The sequence below is a fragment of the Podarcis tiliguerta genome (assembly GCF_965153285.1).
Source record: "Podarcis tiliguerta genome assembly, chromosome: 11".
Taxonomy (NCBI): Eukaryota; Metazoa; Chordata; class Lepidosauria; order Squamata; family Lacertidae; genus Podarcis; species Podarcis tiliguerta.
Genome location: NC_139544.1, coordinates 41,524,507 through 41,548,603, shown reverse-complemented (window position 1 = coordinate 41,548,603; position 24,097 = coordinate 41,524,507). Strand labels below are relative to the sequence as shown.

The window sequence follows — 24,097 nt, the reverse complement described above, 5'->3', positions numbered from 1 at the left end:
AGCACATGCTTTGCATATAAAGGGCCCCAGGTCCAATCCCTGACATTTCCAGGTGCAGCTGGTAAACACTCCTTTCTGAAACTCTTGTGAGCTACTGCCAATCAGAGCAAGCAATACTGAACAGGTTGGACCAATGGGCTGGTTTGATGCAAAGCAGCTTCCTGTTTTATAACATGGTGTGGGAGCTCCATGTTTGCAACACCCCAAACCCTTTTTCCTTTCTCATAAAGTAAGAGCTAAACACTGAATATTGGGTTAGACATTCCATAGCCCCAGAGTTTATTCTTATTTCCTGGATATTTAAAAATGAAAATATAAAGTCTCACCTGGAAAGACAGCCAGCCCATTGTTATTTTCTAAGCGAATAACCAGAGTTCGAGCTGTGATGCTAAAAATTTGTCGAGGTGCAAAGTTCAGACCGTCTGTCACTTGAAAATTGAAGCCTCCAGACATGGCCCCTGAGGGAAGATGGATAGACTCTTATAACAACAAAAATTATCCAGAAACTTCTGAAAGTAAAACTAAGTAACTAAGAAAAAATATATAAATCTGGAATGACTATGATGGGTTTCTATGTACAGACAATCTTTGTACCTACAAGTGGACCTTGGACAATGGAATCCTTTTTATTCTTTTTAAAAAATCTGAACTTCAGTATTTTCAGTCAGCAGATTCGTTCACATATCATGGTAAGCCATAATTGAAGGTTTACCACAATTGCTCCTTTCTGGTATGTTTGTTCCTCCCTGCTAGCATACCGATGAAACAAGCCACGATCCCCAGCTAATCGTTATCTGAACCATGAATTGTGGTTTGTTTTACCATCAACAAACCATGATAAGTACCTAAGGTTTGTTCTTGACTCGCTGGTTGTCATTTGTTGCAAGCAAACCAAACCAAAATGCCTTGTTTGGTCATAATGATAAGCCAGGGAACGCAGTTTGTTTTCTCCACATATTAGCAGAGGGAGACATACAGTCCAGGATATGTATTTTTTGTGTTTTATTAACTATGGTTTACCATGACATGTGGACTGGGTCCCTATGTTCTGGTGTCCATATCGAAGTGAAAGATCTGAGTGGGTGATGGACTCTACTTACTACTCAGTGGAGTAAACAAGACAAATTATTGTGGCATTATCTACAGAAGGTGGGATTAGTTCGTAATGCATCAGAAGTTTTCAGAATTCAAGAGAGATCCAGTGGAAAAGGGACAGACAATGGCTCAGTTTGCACGTACTGCTAAGCCAAACCATAGCTTAGCACATATGAACAAGAATGTGGGCTTCTGAAGAGATCATGGCAAGTTTGCTCATCCTGATGGACTGCAGAAAAAGAAGCCATGCTTGCCTTCGTCTGTCATCCAAACCCAGGCTTGTAGTTGGTCTCTTCCGGTCAAACTGCAAGCTGGAACTCAAAAACAAGCCTTGCCTATCGATCTTGTTTTGTCTGGAGGAGACCAACCATGAGCTTGAGTTGAGACAACAAGCTAAGCCAGCCTATGGCTTAGCTCACAGCTTCACACCAGTACCAGAACTGGAAGCAGAGCAAAGTAGCAGGGATGTCCTCTCCAAAACCTTTCACACTCACACTGTCACACTATGCCATGGTTTGGCTTAGCACTTATATGCAAACTGGGGTTGGTGGTGGAGGTCTAGTTTGCACAACTCGGGTGGTAGCAAGTCACGACTACACTTTTCATTCAGCACCCTTATTCTTCTGGAATTGTTAGGCTTGCAAAAGAAAAAAGAAAAATTGAGCAATATTTGTAAGGTGATTGAGAAGTGTCGTATAGTATACCATTGCTCCTCCCACATCCCACTTTCATATCAATGGAATATGGACAGAATAATTTCCATGGGGGTTTTACTCGTCTTAAAATTTAGCTTCCTGATTTCTGAGTTGTTAGTATGTATTTCCATCTGACATCAATGCTGGCTTGGGCTGATGGGAGCTGTAGTTCGAAACATCTGGAGGGCACCAGATTTGCCAAGGCTGTCCTCTATTATTATGTTGGGTTATACCGGCATCCTTAAATGAATTAAAATGTAAGAGATATATCCAAAAAATAAATCACAACACTCAACAGCTGATACATGAACATGACATACCATTATGGACAAACACTAACTGTCCTTCCTCAATATGAGCTTGGGTAAAATTAAGGGTACTTTTGTTTGGAGAAGACTTGAGTGCCAAGTGACCATTGCTTGGAGGAGAAATAGAGTACAAGAGTTCTGCGGGAGAAGAATCTTTATCTTCTGCACAGAGGTCATTCACAGTTATTTCAGTGACTGATCCCACCCAGACCTTTAAAAAAAACCACACACAAGAGAAAAACAGGAAATAATTACACAAATTGATTCCGGTTGCCCCAAGTGGTTAAATGTACATCTTTGCAACTAAAGCAGGTTGGCAAGACCTAGGAAGGTCCATCATTAAAATAATTTCAAACTACAAAGACTTAAATAAGATATTGAACCAGTAGGAGAAGGAATTGTGTATAGCCTGAGAGCAGCTGAATGCTTACAAAGATAGTCTGCGTGACTCACTCTGTCTCGATACCTATCTCAATAGCAGCAGTGTTTCATTGAAGTCTAGAACTTCAGGCCAATCTATGACTGAAACAAACAGGGAAATAGATGGGCTAATGCTGATGCTCTGCACCTCACAGTCTGGGTCAAAAGAAAGGCGCCAGGAGAAAATGGCTTGGAAGAATGCCAGAAGCAATAATACCTTGGATATCCGCTTGCAATGTGCACATGGCCGCAAGATAGTAAAAGGGAAAAGGGGGAAAAGAAACATACACACATGCTGATGCGGCAATAAATCTGTTAGTCTTTAAGGTGCCACAACATTTTGTTGTTCTCGATGCAAGGGATTAAAAGAAGTTACCCCTCTGGGCCAGGGTTTGCCTGCTGTTCTGCAAGCTCTCTTGACCCATCCCCAAACCACTCTTTAGCCAATCCGCTAAGCCTTGTCATAAATGCATACTCATCAGACATGACTAATTTCTGGTTTTTTCGGAGGCTGCTCTGTTCTCCAGTTTGCGGCATTTCCCCCCCTGCCACACAATGAAGCTGGCTCCATCTAGCAGCAGCTGTGTGACAATTATGGAAAAGTGTCTGCAACATCAAAGAGCAAATAACAAAGCTGGTTTAAAAGAAAGGCCACCTCATTACTGTTTGACAAGTCAGCTCGTGATGGCTCTTTGGAGATGTTACTTTTGACTGACTGGGGGGGGAAATGGGGGCAGCAGATTTTAATTAACTTTTTAAACTGCATATATGTATGTCATTCCTGAAGAGGTGTTCCATTCTGTGTGAGAAAAATGGAAGAATGCTTCTTCTAAGTTTATGTCTTCTGTGTGCATCATCTAACAGCAAAGTATGGTTTTCTTCTTTAAAACTATTATTTTTCTAATGCAAAAATTTATGCAGATTTAATAAATCAAATCACCTTTGAAGGCCAGTTCCCCCTTTTCTCATGCACAGGAAACAATACTTCCCTCATTCAACATCTAAACATCTTTATACGTACTCACAGTAAAAATTACTTTAAAAGATAAAATACAATCTGCTGCCCTATTACAGTGGTACCTCTAGATACGAACAGGATCTGTTCCAGAGCCCCGTTCGCATCTAGAAGCAAACGTAACTAGCGATGGCACATCTGTGTGCGTCGCTTTTCGCCACTTCTGCGCATGACGTCATTTTGAGCGTCTGCGCATGCGGCGAAACCCGGAAGTAACGCGCTCCATTACTTCTGAGTTGCCGCGGAGCGCAACTCAAACACGCTCAACCCGAAGCACATTCAACCCGAGGTATGACTGTATAATCAGGGCCATATTTTTAGTTCATTAAAAATGTGAGGGGAACCTTTCTTATAAGACTAATCTGAGCCCACTTAGCATTTCTGCAATGCCTCAAAGAGCTAAATATCTCCCAAACTAGACCTTGGCTTCCCTATTCAGTAGGTCAGCTTTCTGGCACAATAACAGGCTTGCTATGGTCCTCAGTACTGCTTGCAACACAGATTTCCAGCTCTTCACCACCTCCCCGACCCCCAGTCTCTTCCACGTCACTGGTAAAAGAGTCACGGAAACTTGCTTCATGCTAGGGGGTCTTGCTCACACCTAATTCTGGACCTCCAAGATAATCTTCTCCTGGGACAGTATCAGTCTCCACTTCTGCACAATCCCCTCAATTTTTTTTTAATCAATTACTCTGATCAATTAACTAAATATTGTTGCTCTGGTTATAAATATATAAGGATAAACCCGGAAGAGACACCTGGGGATTGACTGCCCCATCAGTATGTTGTTATCACAAACTGTTTCAGAAATTCCCGTCACTGGTGGTGGTGGCCTCGGATGGAAACAGGGACTGCGATTTGAGAAGTGCAAACGACTGCCCCTGCACTCACAGTTACTTGTACCCTGGCCACAACATTTCAGAACAAATGCAAGCATTGCAAAAGAAAATGAATGAAGCTAACGACTGAGAAAAGACATCCCATGCCCAATAGCACCATTCACAAGAAATGCTCCTGGGCTGAATCAATGGGTGAGTGGGGGCTATATCATGCAAGCTGGCTTGCCCCACCAGACATTCACATTAGATTTACAGATACTGGGTGAGAGGTAATCTGGCATCCATGATGTCAGAGGCAGAACTAATCGATGTGGATCTGCTCACATGTTGACACAGGATTATCACTGTTTCATGAAAAGGCTAATGTCTCCCTCTTTTGTCTTTCATCCTTTGTACATACTTATAACTTCACATTTTATCGTAGCCCCTTCCTCATCACGAAGGAACGCGTCAGATGTTAAGCTGCCGTTGGGCAATAAGGTTTCATGTAATATTTAAAAGTACCACAGCAATCTTTGACAAAATTCATTCTCATGTTGAATTCAACAGAAACATGGCCACCACATCAAACGATACCGGATGATGCCTCTGCTAAGGGAAAACAGATACTTTAATTGTGAAATGGGATCACCAGAATGTGTGTTTAGAGTAAGACAATAACGTAGCCCCTGCCTCAAAAAGGGAAAGAAGAAAGAATGTAGGTTATTGGGCAGAAATGTCTAGTTGCAACCCTTCTCGACGGGAAGCAAATAGGAACCCCTTGCCATAAGAAATGATCCAGTATTGCAAAATGAAAATTAACTCTCCAGCTTCCTGCTTTCCTGTGCCCAGAGAAAATTTAAAAACATCAATGTCTTCAAAATGATGAAATGATTTTAATATTGAATTTTTCCATTGTTGTAACGTAACTCTGGGACCACAGTGGGTGTTTACCATCTCCCCAAATCCTGAAAAGGTGTTACTACAGAATTACAGTGGTTAAAAACATAACTGGTTAAGAAATGCCAGATGTCACTGAATCCAACGTGGGCAGGAAACCCTTAGAAATGGATGTAGCCATCATACAGGGAGACATTTGCTTGAAGAAGATCCTATTTTTGGCATATATATATATATATATATATATATATATATACCCCTTTATAACCAGGCTTTTTTGTCCCTTTCACTTCACCCCCCCCACCCCCAAACTCCTCCCTCCATCTCTACTGATTTGATTTCATCAGTGTTATTGTTGTATTCTGTTACATAGGTCATAGTCAACTATGTCTTACTCAGAGGAGACCCATGGAAATTAATGGCTAAGTTATGTGCATTAATTTCAACAGGTCTGTTCTGAGTAAACCGATGGGACATGTTTTTTATGACTGAGTCCTGATTTCAACGGGTTTAAAGCAGGGCTGGCGAATCTGTGACCCTCCAGAGTTTGCGGGGCTGTAATTGTCCATGCCTTCTAGGAGTGGGGGAGCCCAACAACTTGTGGACTGCCGTGGATTCCCAATCTTTACATTACTACCTTCCTCATGGCCCAGCCCATAAACTTCAGGGCATTCCAAAAAAGGATCATTATCTGTTTTCCTAGTTTTGTCTCAACACATTCCACAAATATAATACCAGATTCTTTTCTCTTTTTTTTTTTACTTGAGTGGATCTGAGGGAGGGAGTATAATTTACGCCACCGTACAAGGGATTGTTGGAGTTCATGGATATCCAAAGCTCAAAATGTATCCACAATCATTTAATTGTGTCTATTTATTCTTTAAATTCTAAACATTACTCTAAAAAAGTCACCTGCTTTGAAATGAATCTGCTTCCATGGGGTTGTTTCTAGAACGGGGTGGGGGTGTTTACGCCTCACTGCTGTACAATTAAATTAAATACTAAAATGGTATGAACCATCGTCAGGGCACCTTCTCACATTACAATTCTATGATTCTGTTTTCTGATGACTGGAGAAGCTTCCACAAAAATGAAAACATGGCCCCCTTGTGGTTATACAGATATACTACTGTACTACTGATGAACTTCTGTACCTATGCTTGAAATGATGGCCACCTTAGATCCTAACTAAGTGAATGGGAAGCAGCAGATCTTCCCTCCCCTCTGCTTCCTGTGGCTTCTTGAAAATCTGTTCTGGAAGGTTGGGGAACTTTCTGGAGTAGTGTGTGACATAAGAGCATAGGAAGCTCTCTTATACTGGGGCAGAAGAAGAAGAAGAGTCTGGATTTCATATCCCGCTTTATCACTACCCGAAAGATTCTCAAAGCTGCTAACATTCTCCTTTCCCTTCCTCCCCCACAACAAACACTCTGTGAGGTGAGTGGGGCTGAGAGACTTCAGAGAAGTGTGACTGGCCCAAGGTCACCCAGGAGCTGCATGTGGAGGAGCGGAGACGCGAACCCGGTTCTCCAGATTACGAGACTACCGCTCTTAACCACTACACCACACTGGCTCCCAGACAGACCATTGGTCCAACTACTTCAGTACTATCTCCCTTAATGGCAGCAGCTCTCTAAGATTTTCAGGAAAGGAATATTCCCTGCCCTACCTGCAGATGCCAGGGATTTAACCTGGGATATTCTGCACACAAAGCAGACGATCTGGATGGGGAAGGGGAGATCAATGAAAAATGTTGCACTACCCCTGGTTTCTCTAGCAGAGAAACAGGGTCTCAGTTTCCTCCAGAAATGGAAGGAGGCCTTTCACTCATGAAAGGATAGTGAGGATCCAAGTTGATGCCATCTAGATAAAATTGCATTCCTGCTAACTTGAAACAGGCAGGATATAGGAGACCAATTCTGCTTAGAATATATTCAAAGGCTTAATAATCCAAAACAGAAGCCACATACCGTATATCATTCCCCAAGAGGCCAATCATGAACATGTGATTAATCTTTTGATTAAAAAGGGCTTGTGAATCATTCACTCAGATGGATTATTCCTCCAAAAAGGAAAAGGTGAAGAAAGTTTCAAATGGTAAATTGTCACAATGACTGATCGTTGCTGAACTAACCACTCCTTCAGAATATCTAACAGCACATTGCACAAGTTGGAAATAACTCAGGGGATAAAAGGGCAAATCTATTGAATACCAGAGGGTTGGGGTATTAAATATGGAGAAGCATTTTAAAGCATAGCATGATTTAAGACTCAATCTCTCTTTCCAGGTTAGTCTGGGAATAATAGTTCTGTGGGGTCTCCTAACAACTCTCACCACCCTTAGCAAACTGCAACTCCCATGATTCTTTAGGGGCAGCAATGACTGTTTAAAGTGGTATGAAACGGCTTTAGATGTGTAGCGCAGATGGGGCCTAAATTAGGTTCCTTAATTTCAATGGCTCCACTCTGAATAAAACTTAACTGGATACTAGCCAATGCTTTCCTTGCATGTAAGGTGATTCTACAGAATTTAGGACGACCTTTTCAGTTCTAGCTGTGCATGCTGTCTTTTACAGAAATAAGGCACAAATAACCCAGATGAAAAACTTTGGAAATAATGCAGGTCTTACCCGAAGTATTTTGTTTCGCCTTATAACAGGGGGTTCATCGTTTACTGGTGAAATAGTCACAAATACCATTTGAGGCAAGCTTTGCTTCCACAGTTCTGTGCTGTTTGCTATGATGGTGAAATTGTCAAGTAGCTGTTCGCTATCATCATGAACATAGAAGATGAATCCTTGTTCTAGCTGAAAAGGGAGAGTAACCAAATTAAGAATCTAGCCTGTTCAAAAAATGAAACTGCAAGGATTCAACCACTACATGTACCTAAGTAACTGTCATGTTACTTTTCACATCATTCTTGTCCTGTTTTATATGCAATAAACAATACAATATACAATAATGGAAGACAATATGTTTCTTAAAAATGTGGGAGATTTCTCGTTGTCAGAAGCAACATACTGTCCAGATCAATGGAATATTGACCACTCCCAGTTATACAGTTCCCAAATAATAATCTGAACTGCTTTTTAAAGAATAATTTAAAACAGAATTGTGTTTTCAGTAATCTCACCTGTTTTCTGATAAATTGAGCCAGTGCCATTCCAGGAAAGTTAGAGTTTGCAATCCGCCCATGTTTCGGTGGTTCAATCAAACCAAATTCACATTTGAGCCCTGCAAAATGGCTATTAGGGATTTTTATAACATCTTCATCCAAGACTTTTGAACCCCCTTCGGTGACTGTGAAGTTGTGTACTTCTAGTGGGATCACTTTTGGAATGATGTCCACAGCAATTTCTATTCCACTGAGTCCCCGAATTCCATTGGTCACGTCCAAGGAAAGCCAGTCTTGGAGTTGGCCGGAGGCAGTCTGCACATATTGGATGTTACCATCATTGATATCTTCCTGGTTGAAGGACAAAACTGGATTTTCTTCTGCTCCGAGGTAGCCTTCCTCTGATGCAAACTTCCGAAGGTACCCATACATTGGAGATGACCTTACTTTGAACTCTATCTCTGATGGCAAACTGTTTTCATGCACGACCTTGAAAAGTACATGTACAGTGCATTAAAAGCATAGAATAACCACCTTCTTTCTTTTAAAACAGTTTTCACATTTAATCCTTAGAAAGTACAGTGGTGCCCCGCAAGACGAATGCCTCGCAAGACGAAAGGGTTTTCCGTTTTGGAGGTGCTTCACAAAACGAATTTCCTATGGGCTTGCTTTGCAAGACGAAAATGTCTTGCGAGTTGCTGCGATTTTTTTCCGCTCCCCACCCCCTTTTTCTAAGGCACTAAGCTGCTAATAGCCTTTTAGCAGCTAATCCGCTAATCCCTTAAGCCTTTAATAGCCGCTAATAGCCGCTAAACCGCTAATAGCGCTAATCCGCTAATGGGGTTGCTTCACAAGACGAAAAAACCGCTAGACGAAGAGACTCACGGAACGGATTCTTTTCGTCTTGCGAGGCACCACTGTACAACACAACACTCCTCCATCTATGAGATTATTCACTGAGTCTGTCCAAGGCTCTTTGTAAAAGCTGCTTGCTGGTGGAAAGTTGGTACGGTAGAGACACAGCACCATTTGGGCAGCTGTTGCTAAACTATGCATGCATATAATCTGCATTCTGGCACAGAATACAAATGTATGAAGCTGACTTATACGGAGTCAGACTTTTGGTCCCTGTAGCCCAGTGCTGTCCACTCTGAGGGTTTCCTTTCTAGGCTCCTTTCTCCAGCACTGCTATGCGATATCCGAATACCGTGTATTCAGCCACTGAACTATGCTTGCCCTGCCCTTTAAAAAACAACAACAACCCCAAAGTATTTTAAAAATGGACCATACAATCTTTCACTCAAGCTCAAACACCAATGCTTGCAAAATAGTGAGCATTAAGACAAGAAGCATCACGCCTACTATTAACAGGGACAGGAACCTTTTTTTTTCAGCTCATGGGTCACATTTCCGCTTGGCTTTTCCTCTGGGTGTCAGGGACTGGGCAGAAGAGGAAAGGGGGAGACCGCCTCCCCAGCCTGACCCTTCCAGAGAAGAAGGAGACTTCAGAATTACAACACGGGTTTGAGGGAGGGTCACAGATCAGAGGCAGATGAGGGGAAAAGCTGGGAAATAATGGGAGAGGAGGAATAAGAAGAACCATGAGGGCAACAGCTGGTTCTAAAGACGGTGTCTTTAGAAAGCATTCCAGACCACCCCCCTCTCCAAGAACCAGGCGAGCCTTGAGAGTGGGAAAGCAAAGGGCTCAGAAGCGAAGGGCCCTCTGTACTACCCATAGGGGAGAAGGTGACAAATGAGGAAGTGGAAGAAAAAGGGGGTGGAGAGTCACTTGGGACAACAATATTACTCCAAGAGGCTGCATTCCAAGCATCTCTCTGTAAACATTGAATAAAAAGCAGCCGGTAAGGACTTTCCCTTGTCTTATCCGTTCCTGGCAACCTGCTGTAGGGGGATGGTTCCTTTACCACCTGACACTGGGCTTCAAAATACAGTGGTACCTCGGGTTAAGTACTTAATTCGTTCTGGAGGTCCGTTCTTAACCTGAAACTGTTCTTAACCTGAAGCACCACTTTGGCTAATGGGGCCTCCCGCTGCCACCGCGCTATTTCTGTTCTCATCCTGAGGTAAAGTTCTTAACCTGAGGTACTATTTCTGGGTTAGCGGAGTCTGTAACCTGAAGCGTATGTAACCTGAAGCGTATGTAACCCGAGGTACCACTGTATATTGTTAAAACGATTAGACAACTTCAGCTTACCAGCAATTTCCCTTTAGTGATCTTGACTGGTTTCCCTTCCTCAACCAAAAGTCTGGCGTTATTTACGATCACTGGTGGACGCTGATGACTTTCCAAGAATATGCGGATGTTCATTTCGGCATCCAACTGGGCACCTTTAGCATAAACTGTAAAGTTAAACGTGTCAACCAAATTGTTACTATCATCATGTCTATACGTCACGTGCCTTACTTTGAGGTCATGCTGAGTGAAAGTGCCCACTGCTAAATCATTTACCAAGACCTGTCCATACTTTGGAGGTAAAGAGATCTCAAACGTAATTTCGTGTTCACTTCTAATATCTTGGTTCGTGGCAGCGCTCAAGTTAGCTGTGGTGATCACTCCCTCTCGTCCTTTCTGGATCAATAACCCAGTGTTGTTTGCTAGACGGACGTAAGGGTCGGAAGCGCTTACTTCGAGAAGTGAGGAAGTATAGTGCTTCCCATCAGTTACAAACAGCACAAAGCGACCGTAGTCTGCCCCACGATGCATAAACAGGACTCGCCTTTGTGCCAGGTCCTCTTGCTTAAACTGATACAGCCTGTGAGACGTTTCATTGACGAAAACCAAGTCTCCATTAGGAATGCCACGCCTGGTGTACAATAACTGATTATCGTCAAAATCAGTATCGGGATCATGGTAGCAAAGGTCAGCCAAGGTCAGCAGTTTCCTTCCATTCTTAACAACATGAAATACCTTATCTATGACACGAAGTGGTTTCTCATCATTTTTCAGCTGGACAGAAATGTTAAATTTGATCTCTGCCGATAAAGGGGGTTCCATTTCCGGGTCTGAGCTCACCTGTTCCTCCGACTCCTTGGCAGTTGCTGTGATATGGATTTCGTCATACTGCGTCTCAGAATCATCGTGTACATACATGAGATATCTACCAACTATATCCAGATCTGTGAAACTGCTAATGTTATTGTTACTTTCCTGGGAATCTGAAAGATTAATAAGCATCAACTTTCCATGACGTGGACTCTTTGTAACTTTATACTGGAAAGTCTTATTGGCGAAGGTTTGTGCAAATAATTCTGATTTCGTGATCAGTTTCCCTTCACCCTCAGTAACACTGAGGCCATTGTTTGTCAAAAGAATGTTTCGTGGGTCTGCTTTAATGCTGATTCTGAAATCATAGATATTTGACTCCACATATTTTGTAGAAATTAAGAATCGAAACGAGTCTTCCGTTTCTTCGCGGGGCCACTCGGTTAACTGATATTCTACGTTATAATCAGAAATGTCCTGCTGGCTAAATGTTGAATTTATTTGCAAAGGTGTGTTATAAAGCAGAAGGTTTCCTTTCTCAGGCAAGGACTGCAACTTGTAATAAAGTTCATTTCCTGGCACTTCTACTTTTCCTATCACAGCAAGAAGATGATCTGAGCTAAGGTACTCCCTCTTTGATTTGTCAATTACTAGTGGCACATGTCTCAATAAATTGTACCTCAACCATTTCACCATGACCGGGAACAGAAACTCTTCGCTTCTTTTGCTGCCAATGCTAACTTTGAATTTAAAGTGTTCAAGGGGATTATCTTGCAGAATTTCTTTGAAGGTAGAAGCATATCTCACACGGCCACGTTCAATGGAGCGTTGAGAAAAAGAGTTTGCCTCTTTCCATTCTCCACCAGCTTGCTGTCTCTGAATTTCTCCATAACGGGGCGGCTCTGTGATCTCGTATCGTATATCCAGCTCTTGTTGGAAGGCATTTGTTTCGATGGCCAGATTTCTGGGTCTGATCAAGGCTGCTTCGCCTTGTAGCGTATCCACCCCCGTGTTGTTGACCAACTTATACTCTAAGGGAACTGCCATGACACGCAACACAACCGTGTTGCTGACTTTGTCCCCATCGCTCGCTCGCAGAACAATCCTGGAGTTCTTGGCTCCAGTGTGGACAAAGAAAACATTACCATTTTGTAAGTCTCTGTAAGGAAAGGCAGTAATGGCCTTGCCAGGCATCTTGGAATTTTCTAGAAATCCAGCATCTGCATTCAGGACTGTAATACTGAGATCTGCAGCACTTGTATCATCATCCAAAATATTTATTGCATCTACACCCAGGCATTTCTTTGAGTGCTCAAAAAGAAGAAACAAGTTTCCATTGGGGAGTGTGAGCTCTGGAGCATCATTTATTGGCTTCACCGTAATGGTGAACATGTAGTTCTTGTTTCCTTGCAAATATGGAGGCATCTCTTTTTTACTGCTCGTAGAAACTGAGAAAGTAAAATAATCATAGCTTTCCTCAGAGCCATCGTGGACGTACAGAACTCTGCCTTGCCATAAATCTAGCATGGTGAATGTAGACTCATCCTGCTCTGACTCAACATCCAACCTCAAATAGCCATGAGATGGCTGGTCTTTAACTTTAAAAAGGATTTGCGACTGCCGAATCCCTAATTTCTTGAATTCGACGTTGACTTTAATGTGCTTAGATTCAAGCGCTGCTTGCCCACCCTCTGGAACAATCAAGTTGTTTACAACTACAAAGTGGTCGTGACTCTCTTTCCCATGGAGTTTGGATGCTACAGCACTGACAGCAGACATGGAAGCTGCTGTTCCAACGGGTTGTTTTTCAGGCGCTACAATTGGATTTGTACTAAAGGCGCTCTTGGTTTTGCATCCTGGTGAAATATCCTTAGTCACAAGAACATCCTTCAAGGATTTCCTTTCCGAGTTAATTTTCAAATCTCTCAAGCAGCCTCTGAATGATCCCCCTTGAGCATATCTCCCAGAAAGTGAGGTTAACCCCAGCTTCAGCACTCTGGCACGGATAATATCATTCACTCCACCTACATAAAAGGCCTCCTTGAGGACAGGAAGCTTAGTGTGCGAGGGTAATGATTTTTTCACTGTTTCCTTGCCTAGCATGAGTTCAATATATTTTGCAGAGATTTTCAGTTTGACAGAGTGCCACTGGCTATCATTGACAGGGCTAAGGGAAGAAAGCTGAAATCTGTTCTTTCCCTTTCCAAGATGAGCTTTAATTAGACCATTTTCAATTTCCATTCCAACGAAGTCTCCTGCTGGACCGGAACTGTACAGCAGCAAGCCTCTCTGAGCTGTGGTCTGCACTGTACACTCAAAGACCCTTTCAGTCTGGGTATTCCAAAGTGGAAAAGAAACATACGACTTCGAGCTAAAGAAACTAATAGGTTCCTCTTCGCCTGCAAAAAATTCATCGCTGCAGCCCAGTGACACTTCATGGACATTTTTAAACCTAGGAGAAGGTCTCAGGGATGACAGGATGTCATGCTGGTTAAATATCACATCTTCAATGCATCCTCGGAAATTTGTTTGTGTGCCATCGAGGTAAGGAACATCAAGGTCGCCACTTCCGCCAACATAGAGGCCATGCTGAAAGTTTAGTTCAAACAGGACACCGGGCAATTTTGTGGCAGCTTGATCATTTTTGTTAGTCACCAGTATAACGTTATCTCTTTCACAATGGACTTCTATAAGGTGTCGCGTTAAATCATTCAGCTGGGAACTTCCTTGGGAACGGAGGACTTGTTCTCCTGCTCCAAGATTGACTCTCACCTACAGAAAAAAGGATATAGTTTTAATTATTCCAGTGAGTTAGGAAATGCATTAAGGAAAAGCTAACAAACAGCATAAGCACAACAATTTCTAATCAGGAGTTCAATGGGTCTTACTCCTAGGTAGGTGCACTTAAGATTGCAGCTTAAACTAACTGCATGCATGAAACATAGATATAGATACGAGGCAACTCTTGGGATCAGTGCAGACACCTTGCCTTTAAAAGAAACAGATCTTCAAAGTTGCCTATCCCCTACACTAAGTCATAGTTTAGCATTGCATCTGAATCAGACTAGGATAAGAAAGGAAATAACTTGCCTTAAGCACTTTAAAACTAAGTAGAAAGGTGGTAAATAAATATTTCAGATCAATCGATAAGCATTTCAAGTGCATGATGCAATCTTAGCCCTGATCACTTAACTGCAATTTAAACCGTGCTTTCTGTATTATTTATGCATTTACAAATATAATGTCATCCATGTTCATGGCATTTTATCCTTGTCACATGAACTGTATGAATTAGCGCTGGTAAAGCTCAAGATGACCTTATCTTCCCATTTTCTTTTTGGGTTGCCATTTGAAATGCAAAGTCCTTTGGATCAGGACGTAATACGTAATGCAGCTCTGAAAACTCCGCAAAGTCAGTTGACACCGTACAAATGAATCATAAAATGCGCCATCTACATTTTCCCCTCCAAAACCTCCTGCAGTCATTCAACTGGCACCACCTCACCCAAGCAGCCATGGCCTTATGTGAATGACTGTAGGTCCTAACCACTTTCAAACCATCCCTGTCTGTACCATGAAACAACGCTCTTATTCTAGAAGAACAGATGGCTTATAGTTGAAAGGTCCTGGAAACAGCATTCCGCTTCATGATGAGAAGGAAAGGTGTCAATAGTTGCTCCAGTATACGTATCTAGCGCTCGTGTGAAATGTCAAGGGCATAAGAAGTCTTTTGTGCCTTGGTCCTAATAGGTAAAGGTAAAGGGACCCCTGACCATTAGGTCCAGTCATGGCCAACTCTGGGGTTGCGGCACTCATCTCGCTTTATTGGCCGAGGGAGCTGCCTCTGGCAAACCAGAGCAGTGCCCGGGAATGCCGTTTACCTTCCTGCCGAAGTGGTACCTATTTATGTACTTGCACTTTGATGTGCTTTTGAACTGCTAGGTTGGCAGGAGCAGGGACCGAGCAACGGGAGCTCACCCCATCACGGGGATTTGAACCACCGACCTTCTGATCGGCAAGTGCTAGGCGCCCACAGCGCCACCCACGTCCCATTTGGTCCTACTATTGAGATATAAATACACCATAGAATCTGCTCCTATAGCTTTAATTACAATCAGACGGAGCCTGCATTACCTAAGGCCCAGAACTCATGCTTTCTGTGCTCAAAGCCTCAGGTTCAATGCCTGGCATTGCCAGTTAAAAAGGATCTCAATGGCCTTCAGGAATGGCCAAACTGGTAAGGCGGTGCCATGGAGCCACCCAACTGCTGCCAACACCATTGCTGCTTACCTGAATGGTGTGCGGGCAAAGCAAAGCTATGGCAAGGTCAGGCTGCATGGCCCGCTGGCAGAATCAATCCACTCTTGTATAGCCCGGACCCTGCTGATACCTTGCCTCCTTCCCACATAGTCCAGGTAAGAAGCAGCAATGCCAGTGTTGGAAGGGTAGTTCCACAGCACTGCACCTCCAACAACAGCTCCTCCTGGTGGTCTTGCTGGAGAATTTCCCTGCCTCAGGCCTTGGAGAGCCACTGCCGAAACCAAAGCAAACAAGCCACAATCAAAAGGAAATGGAAAGTTCGGGTCGTTTTTGGTTTTACCAGTGCTGGTATATGTAATTTTTGTCACGGAGGACCTTCCGTTCCTTCAAAATTGGCAGTGCTTAGTTAGACAGGCAAATTGTCTGGCTCATAAGACACCTTTGTTCGCATAGAATCTTACCTGCACATTTCCGGAATGTAGTTCCACCAAAAAATAAATGTCTTTTCCTGCAGCGAGAAAAAGTAACCCGTCTGGTCTGCTTGTTTGAAAACGTAATTTCAGTGAAGTTGTTGAGGACGATTCGGCAATGTTTAAATGCACATAGCTTTCGCCGTAAAATGATACTAAAAAGCAAAGATCAGAAGAGAACATTATTGCAAGCTTGCCTATAAATAATGGATTCCACACATTATATGCAGATGGTACACCTAGCAGTAAAAATGTGCAGAATTCATTCTGCCTCCCAGTTCACAAGCTTTATCGCTTGCACAATGTTTACTATGTTTGTGTTCCACATTCTACCACCATTAACAGCATAGGTTGTGATGTGGTGAGCTCCCTAATCCTGACAGGCTTGAGGAGTGGAAATTTCTAGAGTGGCAGCTTTTGTCAAACAAGGAAGAACAGAAAGAGGGTTCAGAAGCAGGTAGGGCCAGGTAGCACAGAGGAGATTAGCATGCTGAGAAGAAACCTAGGTTAGTATTCTCCTTGCCATAATAGCTTCCCATGAACAAGGAGATGTGGTTAATCAGGACCTTTCCTCCATGCACACCACCACTGGCATTCAGAAATGGTAGAATCCTTTTCCAGAATGTGGAGCTCAGTCCTTGGATTCACTGCAAGACAACCAGGTTTGCAGAACCACAGTTTCCCATTACGTCTGAACTGTAACCATGGTTCAGTCTCTACTGCTATGTTGTGCTTAGACAAACAAAAAAGAAATCTGCTTGGCCACAGCTCACATCTGGTTACATGAGTTAAAAGGAAATAAATTGTTTCTTCTTTTAGTCAAATATATATAGGCATAATGCATCATGTTTTTAATGAATTTTATTTATCAACCAGCCACCCCAAAGACTTGGGTCAAATAACCTCAGAAAAACAAAATAAACCCCACCAATCTCATTTCCCTATCTGTTGCCGATTTAACTCTCCCAAAGTCTGTCTGAAAGCCAAGCAGGTAGGTTTTGAAATACAACGCATTTGAAATATGGGCAGCAATTTATTTTTTATCATATACGATGCGGCCTTTATATGTGCAAAGCGCTTTACAACCATTTCTTTTCTGTGCTATTTCATTTTCTCTCACAGAAGACAGAGGAGATTGCAAGTATGTGGCGAAAGGTGGTCTCCTAAATAATCATGCCTCGGTTAGTTTACTTGTTTTATAGCTCTCACAAAAGCTGTTTGTTAGGAGAATGGTTAACGATGTAGCTGAACCTCATAGCTCTGAACGGATCTTTTTTTACTGCATAACAGCAACCAGGATAATAAAACCCTCTAGTGAGTACGTTGCAAATGAATGGCATTCGCAAATCTCCAAAACACTACCATAATAACAGTAATCAGTGCTTTGAGAGAGAGAGGTTGCCTGCCACCTGCAGCTGTTTTTCCTCCAATGGAAAAATGTCAGGGGCATTGAAGGAAATAAAAATGGTGGTTCCCCAAGCATCTATTACAGGCTTTTATTACATTACAGCCCACAGAGGACTGGCCCAGGTTACAAGGGAACTAGGCCCAGGGCCCCTCAAGCTTGAAGCCTGCCCAGATGTGTACCTGTGTGCATACAATGTGCACCTGGCTCATGTTAGTCTGTAAGGTATCAGAGGAAGCCTCTGCTGTTTTGGTTGCAACACAAAGAAGAGCTGAAAGTGGTCTCCATATATGAAAACAACAGCTCTGGGAGTTGTGTGCCACAAATCCAGTTCCCCTGGCTGGGCTTGAGGAGACGAAAGGCACTCTCAGCCCTAGAGTGGCACATCCAACCAAGCTGCCTCAGGTTTACCTGCCTGGTCCTCCTGCACAACCAAAGTGGACTTCAAACATCATTCTAGCATGTTTTAAAGTAACAGCGAAGCAGAAATAAAAAAAATCTAAAATACTCAAATGAAAACATTTACAAAGCAATCCTGGGGATGCCTATCCAAAAATAGGGTCCAGGAAAATTCAGTGGGTCTTAAACCTCAGCAAATGTTCACAGGGTTGCAAATGCCTTGTAACATACAATTAATATAGGGTGGAGAAAAACTATGCCCTCTTACATCCCTACCTGTGACATTTTTGGTTCGTTTTAGTGCTGTTGTTGTTTAATCGTGTCCGACTCTTCGTGACCCCATGGACCAGAGCACGCCAGGCACTCCTGTCTTCCGTTTTAGTGCTAAGACGTTCTAACACAGGGTATCAATTTGGCTGAAGAAAATTGGCCAGTTGCCTACTCTGGATAGGGTTGTGCACACCCTGAAGGAACAGCTTCACAGTTTGGGGGTGCTTCTGGCTCCAGGTGTGTCACCAGAGAGGCTCAGGTAGCCTCAATGGCTAGAAGTGCCTTTTACCAACTGAGCCTGGCTTGACAGCTATGGCCATTCTTGGAAAGCCTTGTCACAGTAGTTCATGTGTTGGTTTGCTTTCAGACGGGATTACTGCAATGTGCTTTATGTGGGGCTTCCCTCACGCTTCATCCAGAAGCTGCAGTTAGTGCAGAATGCTGCAGCACAGATGAGGCCTTGTAGCGTATAGAACACCTGTGCTCAGAGAGATGCCCATTTGCTACCAGATTGCGCTCAAGGTGTTAGATAAGGTAAAGGGACCCCTGACCGTTAGGTCCAGTCGTGACCAACTCTGGGGTTGCGGTGCTCATCTCAATTTATTGGCCGAGGGAGCCGGTGTACAGCTTCCGGGTCATGTGGCCAGCATGACTAAGCCGCTACTGGCACGGAAACGCCATTTACTTTCCCACCGGAGCAGTACCTATTTATCTACTTGCACTTCGTGCTTTCAAACTGCTAGGTTGGCAGGAGTAATGGGAACTCACCCCGTCGCGGGGATTCGAACCACTGACCTTCTGATCGGCAAGTCCTAGGCTCCGTGGTTTAACCCACAGCACCACCTGCGTCCCCAAGATGTTACTACGAGTATATAATGCCCTTAACAACTTGGGAGCAGTTCACCTACGAGATTGTCTGACCTACGTGTACCCATTTGACTGCTTTGATCAGCGGAATTGGCACTAATACAGGTGCCACATAACACCCATTTGTAAGCACTTGATCGTTTAGTGTGAATTAATAAAACAGTAACTTGCCTATTTACTACAGCCAATTTTCCAATCAGCAACTCTCATAATAGAAATCCACAATGCTCTTTTTTCTCCGCAGGCAGCTGGATCAAGGCGGGTCGGGGCTGCTGATTCTTCTAGACCTGTCAGCAGCCTTCGACATGGTCGATCATGAACTCCTGGACCACCGCCTTGCCGACGTGGGGATCCAGGGCACAGTCCTTCAATGGCTGCGCTCGTTTCTCTCCGGTCGGGGACAGAGGGTGGCGCTTGGGGGGAATTGTCATCCCGCCACTCCTTGGTGTGTGGAGTGCCCCAGGGTGCGATACTCTCCCCGATGCTTTTTAACATCTTTATGCGCCCCCTCGCCCAGCTTGTCCGGAGTTTTGGGCTGGGCTGCCATCAGTATGCTGATGACACCCAACTCTATCTGTTGATGGATGGCCACCCTGACTCGGCCCCAGACACACTGATCAGATGCTTGGAAGCTGTGGCTGGATGGTTACGTGGGAGCCGGTTGAAGTTAAATCCTTCGAAGACAGAGGTCCTCTGGCTGGGACGGGACGATATGGGATTGAGGGGGCAACTCCCATCTCTAGCGGGGGTGCAATTAGTGCCAGCACCGTCCGTTAAGAGTTTGGGTGTAATCTTCGACACCTCCCTCTCCATGGAGGCGCAGATTGCAGCTATAACAAAGGCGGCTTTTTTTCATCTCCGCCAAGCTAAGCAGTTGGCTCCTTACCTCTCTCGCCCTGACCTAGCCACTGTGATCCATGCGACGGTCACCTCCAGACTGGATTATTGTAACTCGCTCTACGTGGGGCTGCCCTTGAGACTGACCCAGAAACTCCAGAGGGTGCAGAATGCCGCAGCGAGACTCCTTACAGGGTCTTCACTGCGAGATCACATTCATCCGGTGCTATACCAGCTGCACTGGCTCCCGGTGGAGTACAGGATCAGGTTTAAGGTGCTGGTTTTAACCTTTAAAGCCCTATACGGCCTAGGACCCTCGTACCTACGGGACCGCCTCTCCTGGTATGCCCCACAGAGAAACCTACGCTCGTCAAATAAAAACATCCTGAAGGTCCCAGGCCTCAGAGAGGTTAGGCTGGCCTCAACTAGAGCCAGGGCTTTCTCAGCTGCGGCTCCAATCTGGTGGAACGCTCTGTCACAAGAGACTAGGGCCCTGCGGGACCTGACATCTTTCCGCAGAGCCTGCAAGACAGAGTTGTTCCACCAGGCCTTTGGTCAGGTCCCAGCCTGACTCCCTCCTCTGGCAACCTGCACAGAATTTTGCTCTACGGTTGCCATTAATTTGACTTTAATTAATTTTTATAATGGAATGTTTTTAGAATGTTTGATTATTTGATTGTTTGATTATTTAATTGTTGTTAGCCGCCCTGAGCCCGGCTTCGGCTGGGGAGGGCGGGATATAAATAAAATTTATTATTATTATTATTATTATTATTATTATTATTATTATTATTCAATGATGTTTTAAAAGCCAATTTGAGGTATAGGGCCGGGGGGGAAGCTTCTGACTGATTGGGAAAAGCAGAAAATATATTTGATGTGCTACAGGCATGTACCTCTGAATCACGTCCAAAGGGTGCAATCTAAATCCCATTACTGTCAATGAAAAAACTACTATTGATTTCAACTGTTTTGATTTGCTTCCAAAACCTTTTAATGATGTGTGATTTAAAAAAAAATGCAGCATAAATACTAAAGATCAAAGAGGCAATACATCTTCTATCCTTTATGGTCAAATAGCTAAAGCCTCATCTATCATACTGTAAGGCTCAGCATGAATTAATTTAGAATCTAATTATTCAGAAATCTGATCCTGCAAGTTCTTTTCCTGGAATGGAGAACTGCAAGATGAACAGCTCAGTCTGCAAACCAGTTTGAACAGAGCACTTGCCTTAAGCCTGATGTCATCCTGTTGAAGACTACTCTGAAGTAATTCCAAAAGCCTCAGATTGCTTCAAAGTATGGCTTTTAGGGGACTTACCTGGCAAGGTAAATAATCTTGAAGTCGCACAAAGTTATCCATTAGGTAGAGTCCTATGAAACTCAAATACTTGCTAATCTTGCTAACCCAACTTGTCCAATAAAAGGGCACTGACCGGGGGGGGGGGGCAGGTATAGTGTAATGCAGGAGAAAATCATGTCAACATCTCGCCTGGTACATGGGTTTCCAAACTTGAAAACTGCTGTTTGCCTTGGCCAACCACTTAATGATGTAGCCAACGTAATGCACTGTGCTAGATGCTGATACACTGCAAAAAGGTGGTAGTCCACTGCTGATGACGTTGATATCATCCTCGGTTGTCGAAAGGCAACCGAAGTACCAGAATGGGGGAGGGGGGGAGAGCACTTGCCATCTCTGTCCACTGTTTGGCTCAGCCGATTATTTCTCAGGTTCTAGCAGGATTCTACTCCAGAAATTAGTTATTATGTCAGGTCTTAGTCTTTGAGCACGAGAAGCAATGTAATGCATCTGAACACGTGCAGAGTGCAACTTCCCACTACTAGGCTTCCTCCTAAATACCTGAGCTTAAGGTCCCGGTTTACAAATCAAGTTTTGCTTCCGCACTGGTGTGTGTGTCTATTTATCCAATCTCCCATTTTAGTAAGAAGTTTTGCATCCAAACTATTGGCATTAACAATACTATACAGCCGAGCTGCAGATTGGTTTGGTTGTAAAACTTGTTGAAGCTCCCAGGAGAGACATGCGTTTTCTTTTGTTTTCTTTTAGCTTCGATTACAAGCCTGAGCACCTGGCACCAGGCTCGCGCGCCACAACAGGCACGCATCGCGCCCCCAAAGTATCATTTCGTGCGCGCCTTCCCCTCCCGCCTCCTCCAGCCGAGTGTCCGCTGCCAGGCTACAGCGGGCACGAGCCGCAGCCCTCGAGGGCCAGCCTGCGCCATGCACTGCATTCTTGCAAAATGCAACCGGGACTGGCCAATCGCTCGCAGAGGCCGACGGGGAGCCAAAGGGAGGAGCCGAGCGAGCCCTCGGCAAAGGTAGCTCTGCAACCCCGTAGAAGCCGCGCGGCCCAGATCCGCCCGCGCAGCCCCCACCTTCCCTCCTCGTCCCCGGACTTTTTTTGCGACGGCGGGGAAAGGGGGGTGTCGCGGGAACGGGGCAGCGTGGTTTCTTGTCCTACCTGCCAGCGCCTCTGGGCTAACGGAGAGCAGCAGCAACAGTAGGGCGCTCCCTGAAGCCCAGCCCGGGGCCATGCCGCCCCGTCTCCGGGGAAAGGGGAGCAGGCGACGGGAGGCCCCCGGGAGCGGCGCCCGCTTGCAGCGCCAGGGAGTGGGAGCTCCGCCCGCCGACAGCTGCCGCCTCTGCTGCTGGCGGGCTTGTTGCTCAGGTCAGGTTACACAGCAGAGGGGCGAGGAAAGGGGGAGAGCGGGCCGGGCGGGCGGTGCAGAGATGGTCCTCCTCGCCAGGTCTTTCCCAGAACAGATTGGCTACACTTCTGGACTGCCTTTGGGCCTGGGCTCAGCCCCGGAACCTTTTCTTCTTGTAAGGTCAAGCCTGGTTCTAAAGGGAGCTAAGTCAAAGGACGCGGCATCCTGTGGTTGTTATTGTTATCATCATCGTCCTCTTATAATAAAACACTACAGCATGGCTGGACAGAGTGTTACTGGGAGAGCAACAGGTTGCAAAGTTACAGCCTCAGTTGTGGGTTGTTCACTAGATCAGTGGTTTTCAACTTGGTACCGTGGGGTCAGGGGTGCCATGGGCAACATTGATGGTCAGGGGTGCCATGGACAACACTGGGCTCTGTCCCTCTTTCCTTCCCTCTCTCCTCTGATGCCCTCTTGAATCTTTGCCTCCCAAAGGCTTGCACAGCTGTTTGTTGCAGCAGCCCTGGGTACAAGCTCCCTGGGCGAATGGTGCCTCTGGGGCTGGCCAGGGGGTGCTGGTTGCCAGGAGCTGAGGTGGCCTCGGAGTGAGCAAGCAGGCCTAGCCACCAGTCCTCCAGCCCTTGCTGTTGGGAATGGACAGACAAGTCCCACACCCCTGTGGGGCAGTGGGAGGAGGCACATCTCTGCGGCAGGGGTGAAGCTCAGAGACCAGGGGTGGCAGCAGTGGCTGTCCAGAGGACTCCCAAGGAGAGGGGAGAGGAGGCTGAGGGAACACTCCACAAGGGAGGGTGTTCAAAATAGGGTGAGAGGCTGCCAGCTCTGCAGGCAAGGGGTGACATAACTGGGCTCCTGAGCCCCACAGGGGTGCCACAGAAAAAATGTACAGTGGTACCTCGGTTTACAAACTTAATCCGTTCCAGAAGTCTGTTCTTAAACCGAGGTGCGCTTTCCTTAATGAGGCCTCCTGGTGCCCTTACACCGTTCGGATTCCGTTCTTAGACCAAGGTAAAGTTGGCAAACCAGGACACTACTTCTGGTTTTGCGGAGTTCTTAAACCAAATCGTTCATAAATAGGACTGTTCTTAAACCAAGTTACCACCGCAGTTTGTCAAGAGAGCCATAGCTATCTAGTAGTCCATTGGTAAACCACTGTTGATCATCAACATCTGTCCCTGCTCAAAAATACGTAAGACTGTAAAGGGCCATAATAATAATAATAATAATAAACAAAAAACAAAAAAACCTTTGAATTCAGGTGGGTCAAAGCAGCCAGTGTCATTTATCTTTATACAGTTGCTTTTCTCACAATTCATGAAGAACCTCCCATCCTTATGCACCTTCCACTATATTCATGCTAAATCTGTCACCTGATTAAATATTTCTCAGTCCATCAGTTGCCCAGGTTTTTAACTGATTAATCAGTTAAGCAACCTATTAAATTGATAAGATTTCTTGTGGATACAAAATAATTATGAAGGAGAAGGTGAACTCTGGGGTGGGGGCAGACAGATGCCTCTTCTGTGATAACC

At 44.6% G+C, this 24,097-nt stretch overlaps 1 protein-coding gene across 3 annotated transcripts in view; it reads right to left on the bottom strand.

Annotated features, from left to right (window-relative positions):
* The window catches only part of LOC310659347 (chondroitin sulfate proteoglycan 4-like), a 38,962-nt gene extending 15,802 nt beyond the window's left edge, over positions 1–23,160 (bottom strand). For 2 of the 3 annotated variants that reach the window (XM_083402592.1, XM_083402593.1), the window contains exons 1-7: positions 22,361–23,160; positions 16,092–16,255; positions 10,582–14,142; positions 8,385–8,855; positions 7,882–8,058; positions 2,111–2,309; positions 327–458 (exon numbers count right to left, since the gene is read on the bottom strand). In XM_083402592.1, coding sequence (XP_083258718.1) covers positions 327–458; positions 2,111–2,309; positions 7,882–8,058; positions 8,385–8,855; positions 10,582–14,142; positions 16,092–16,255; positions 22,361–22,433 — 4,777 coding nt within the window. In that variant the 5' untranslated portion in view covers positions 22,434–23,160. Of the gene's footprint in view, positions 1–326; positions 459–2,110; positions 2,310–7,881; positions 8,059–8,384; positions 8,856–10,581; positions 14,143–16,091; positions 16,256–21,199; positions 21,306–22,360 lie in introns of those variants that run through there. The other variant, XM_083402594.1, reaches the window with a different exon arrangement.
* Between the last annotated feature and the right edge of the window lie 937 nt (positions 23,161–24,097).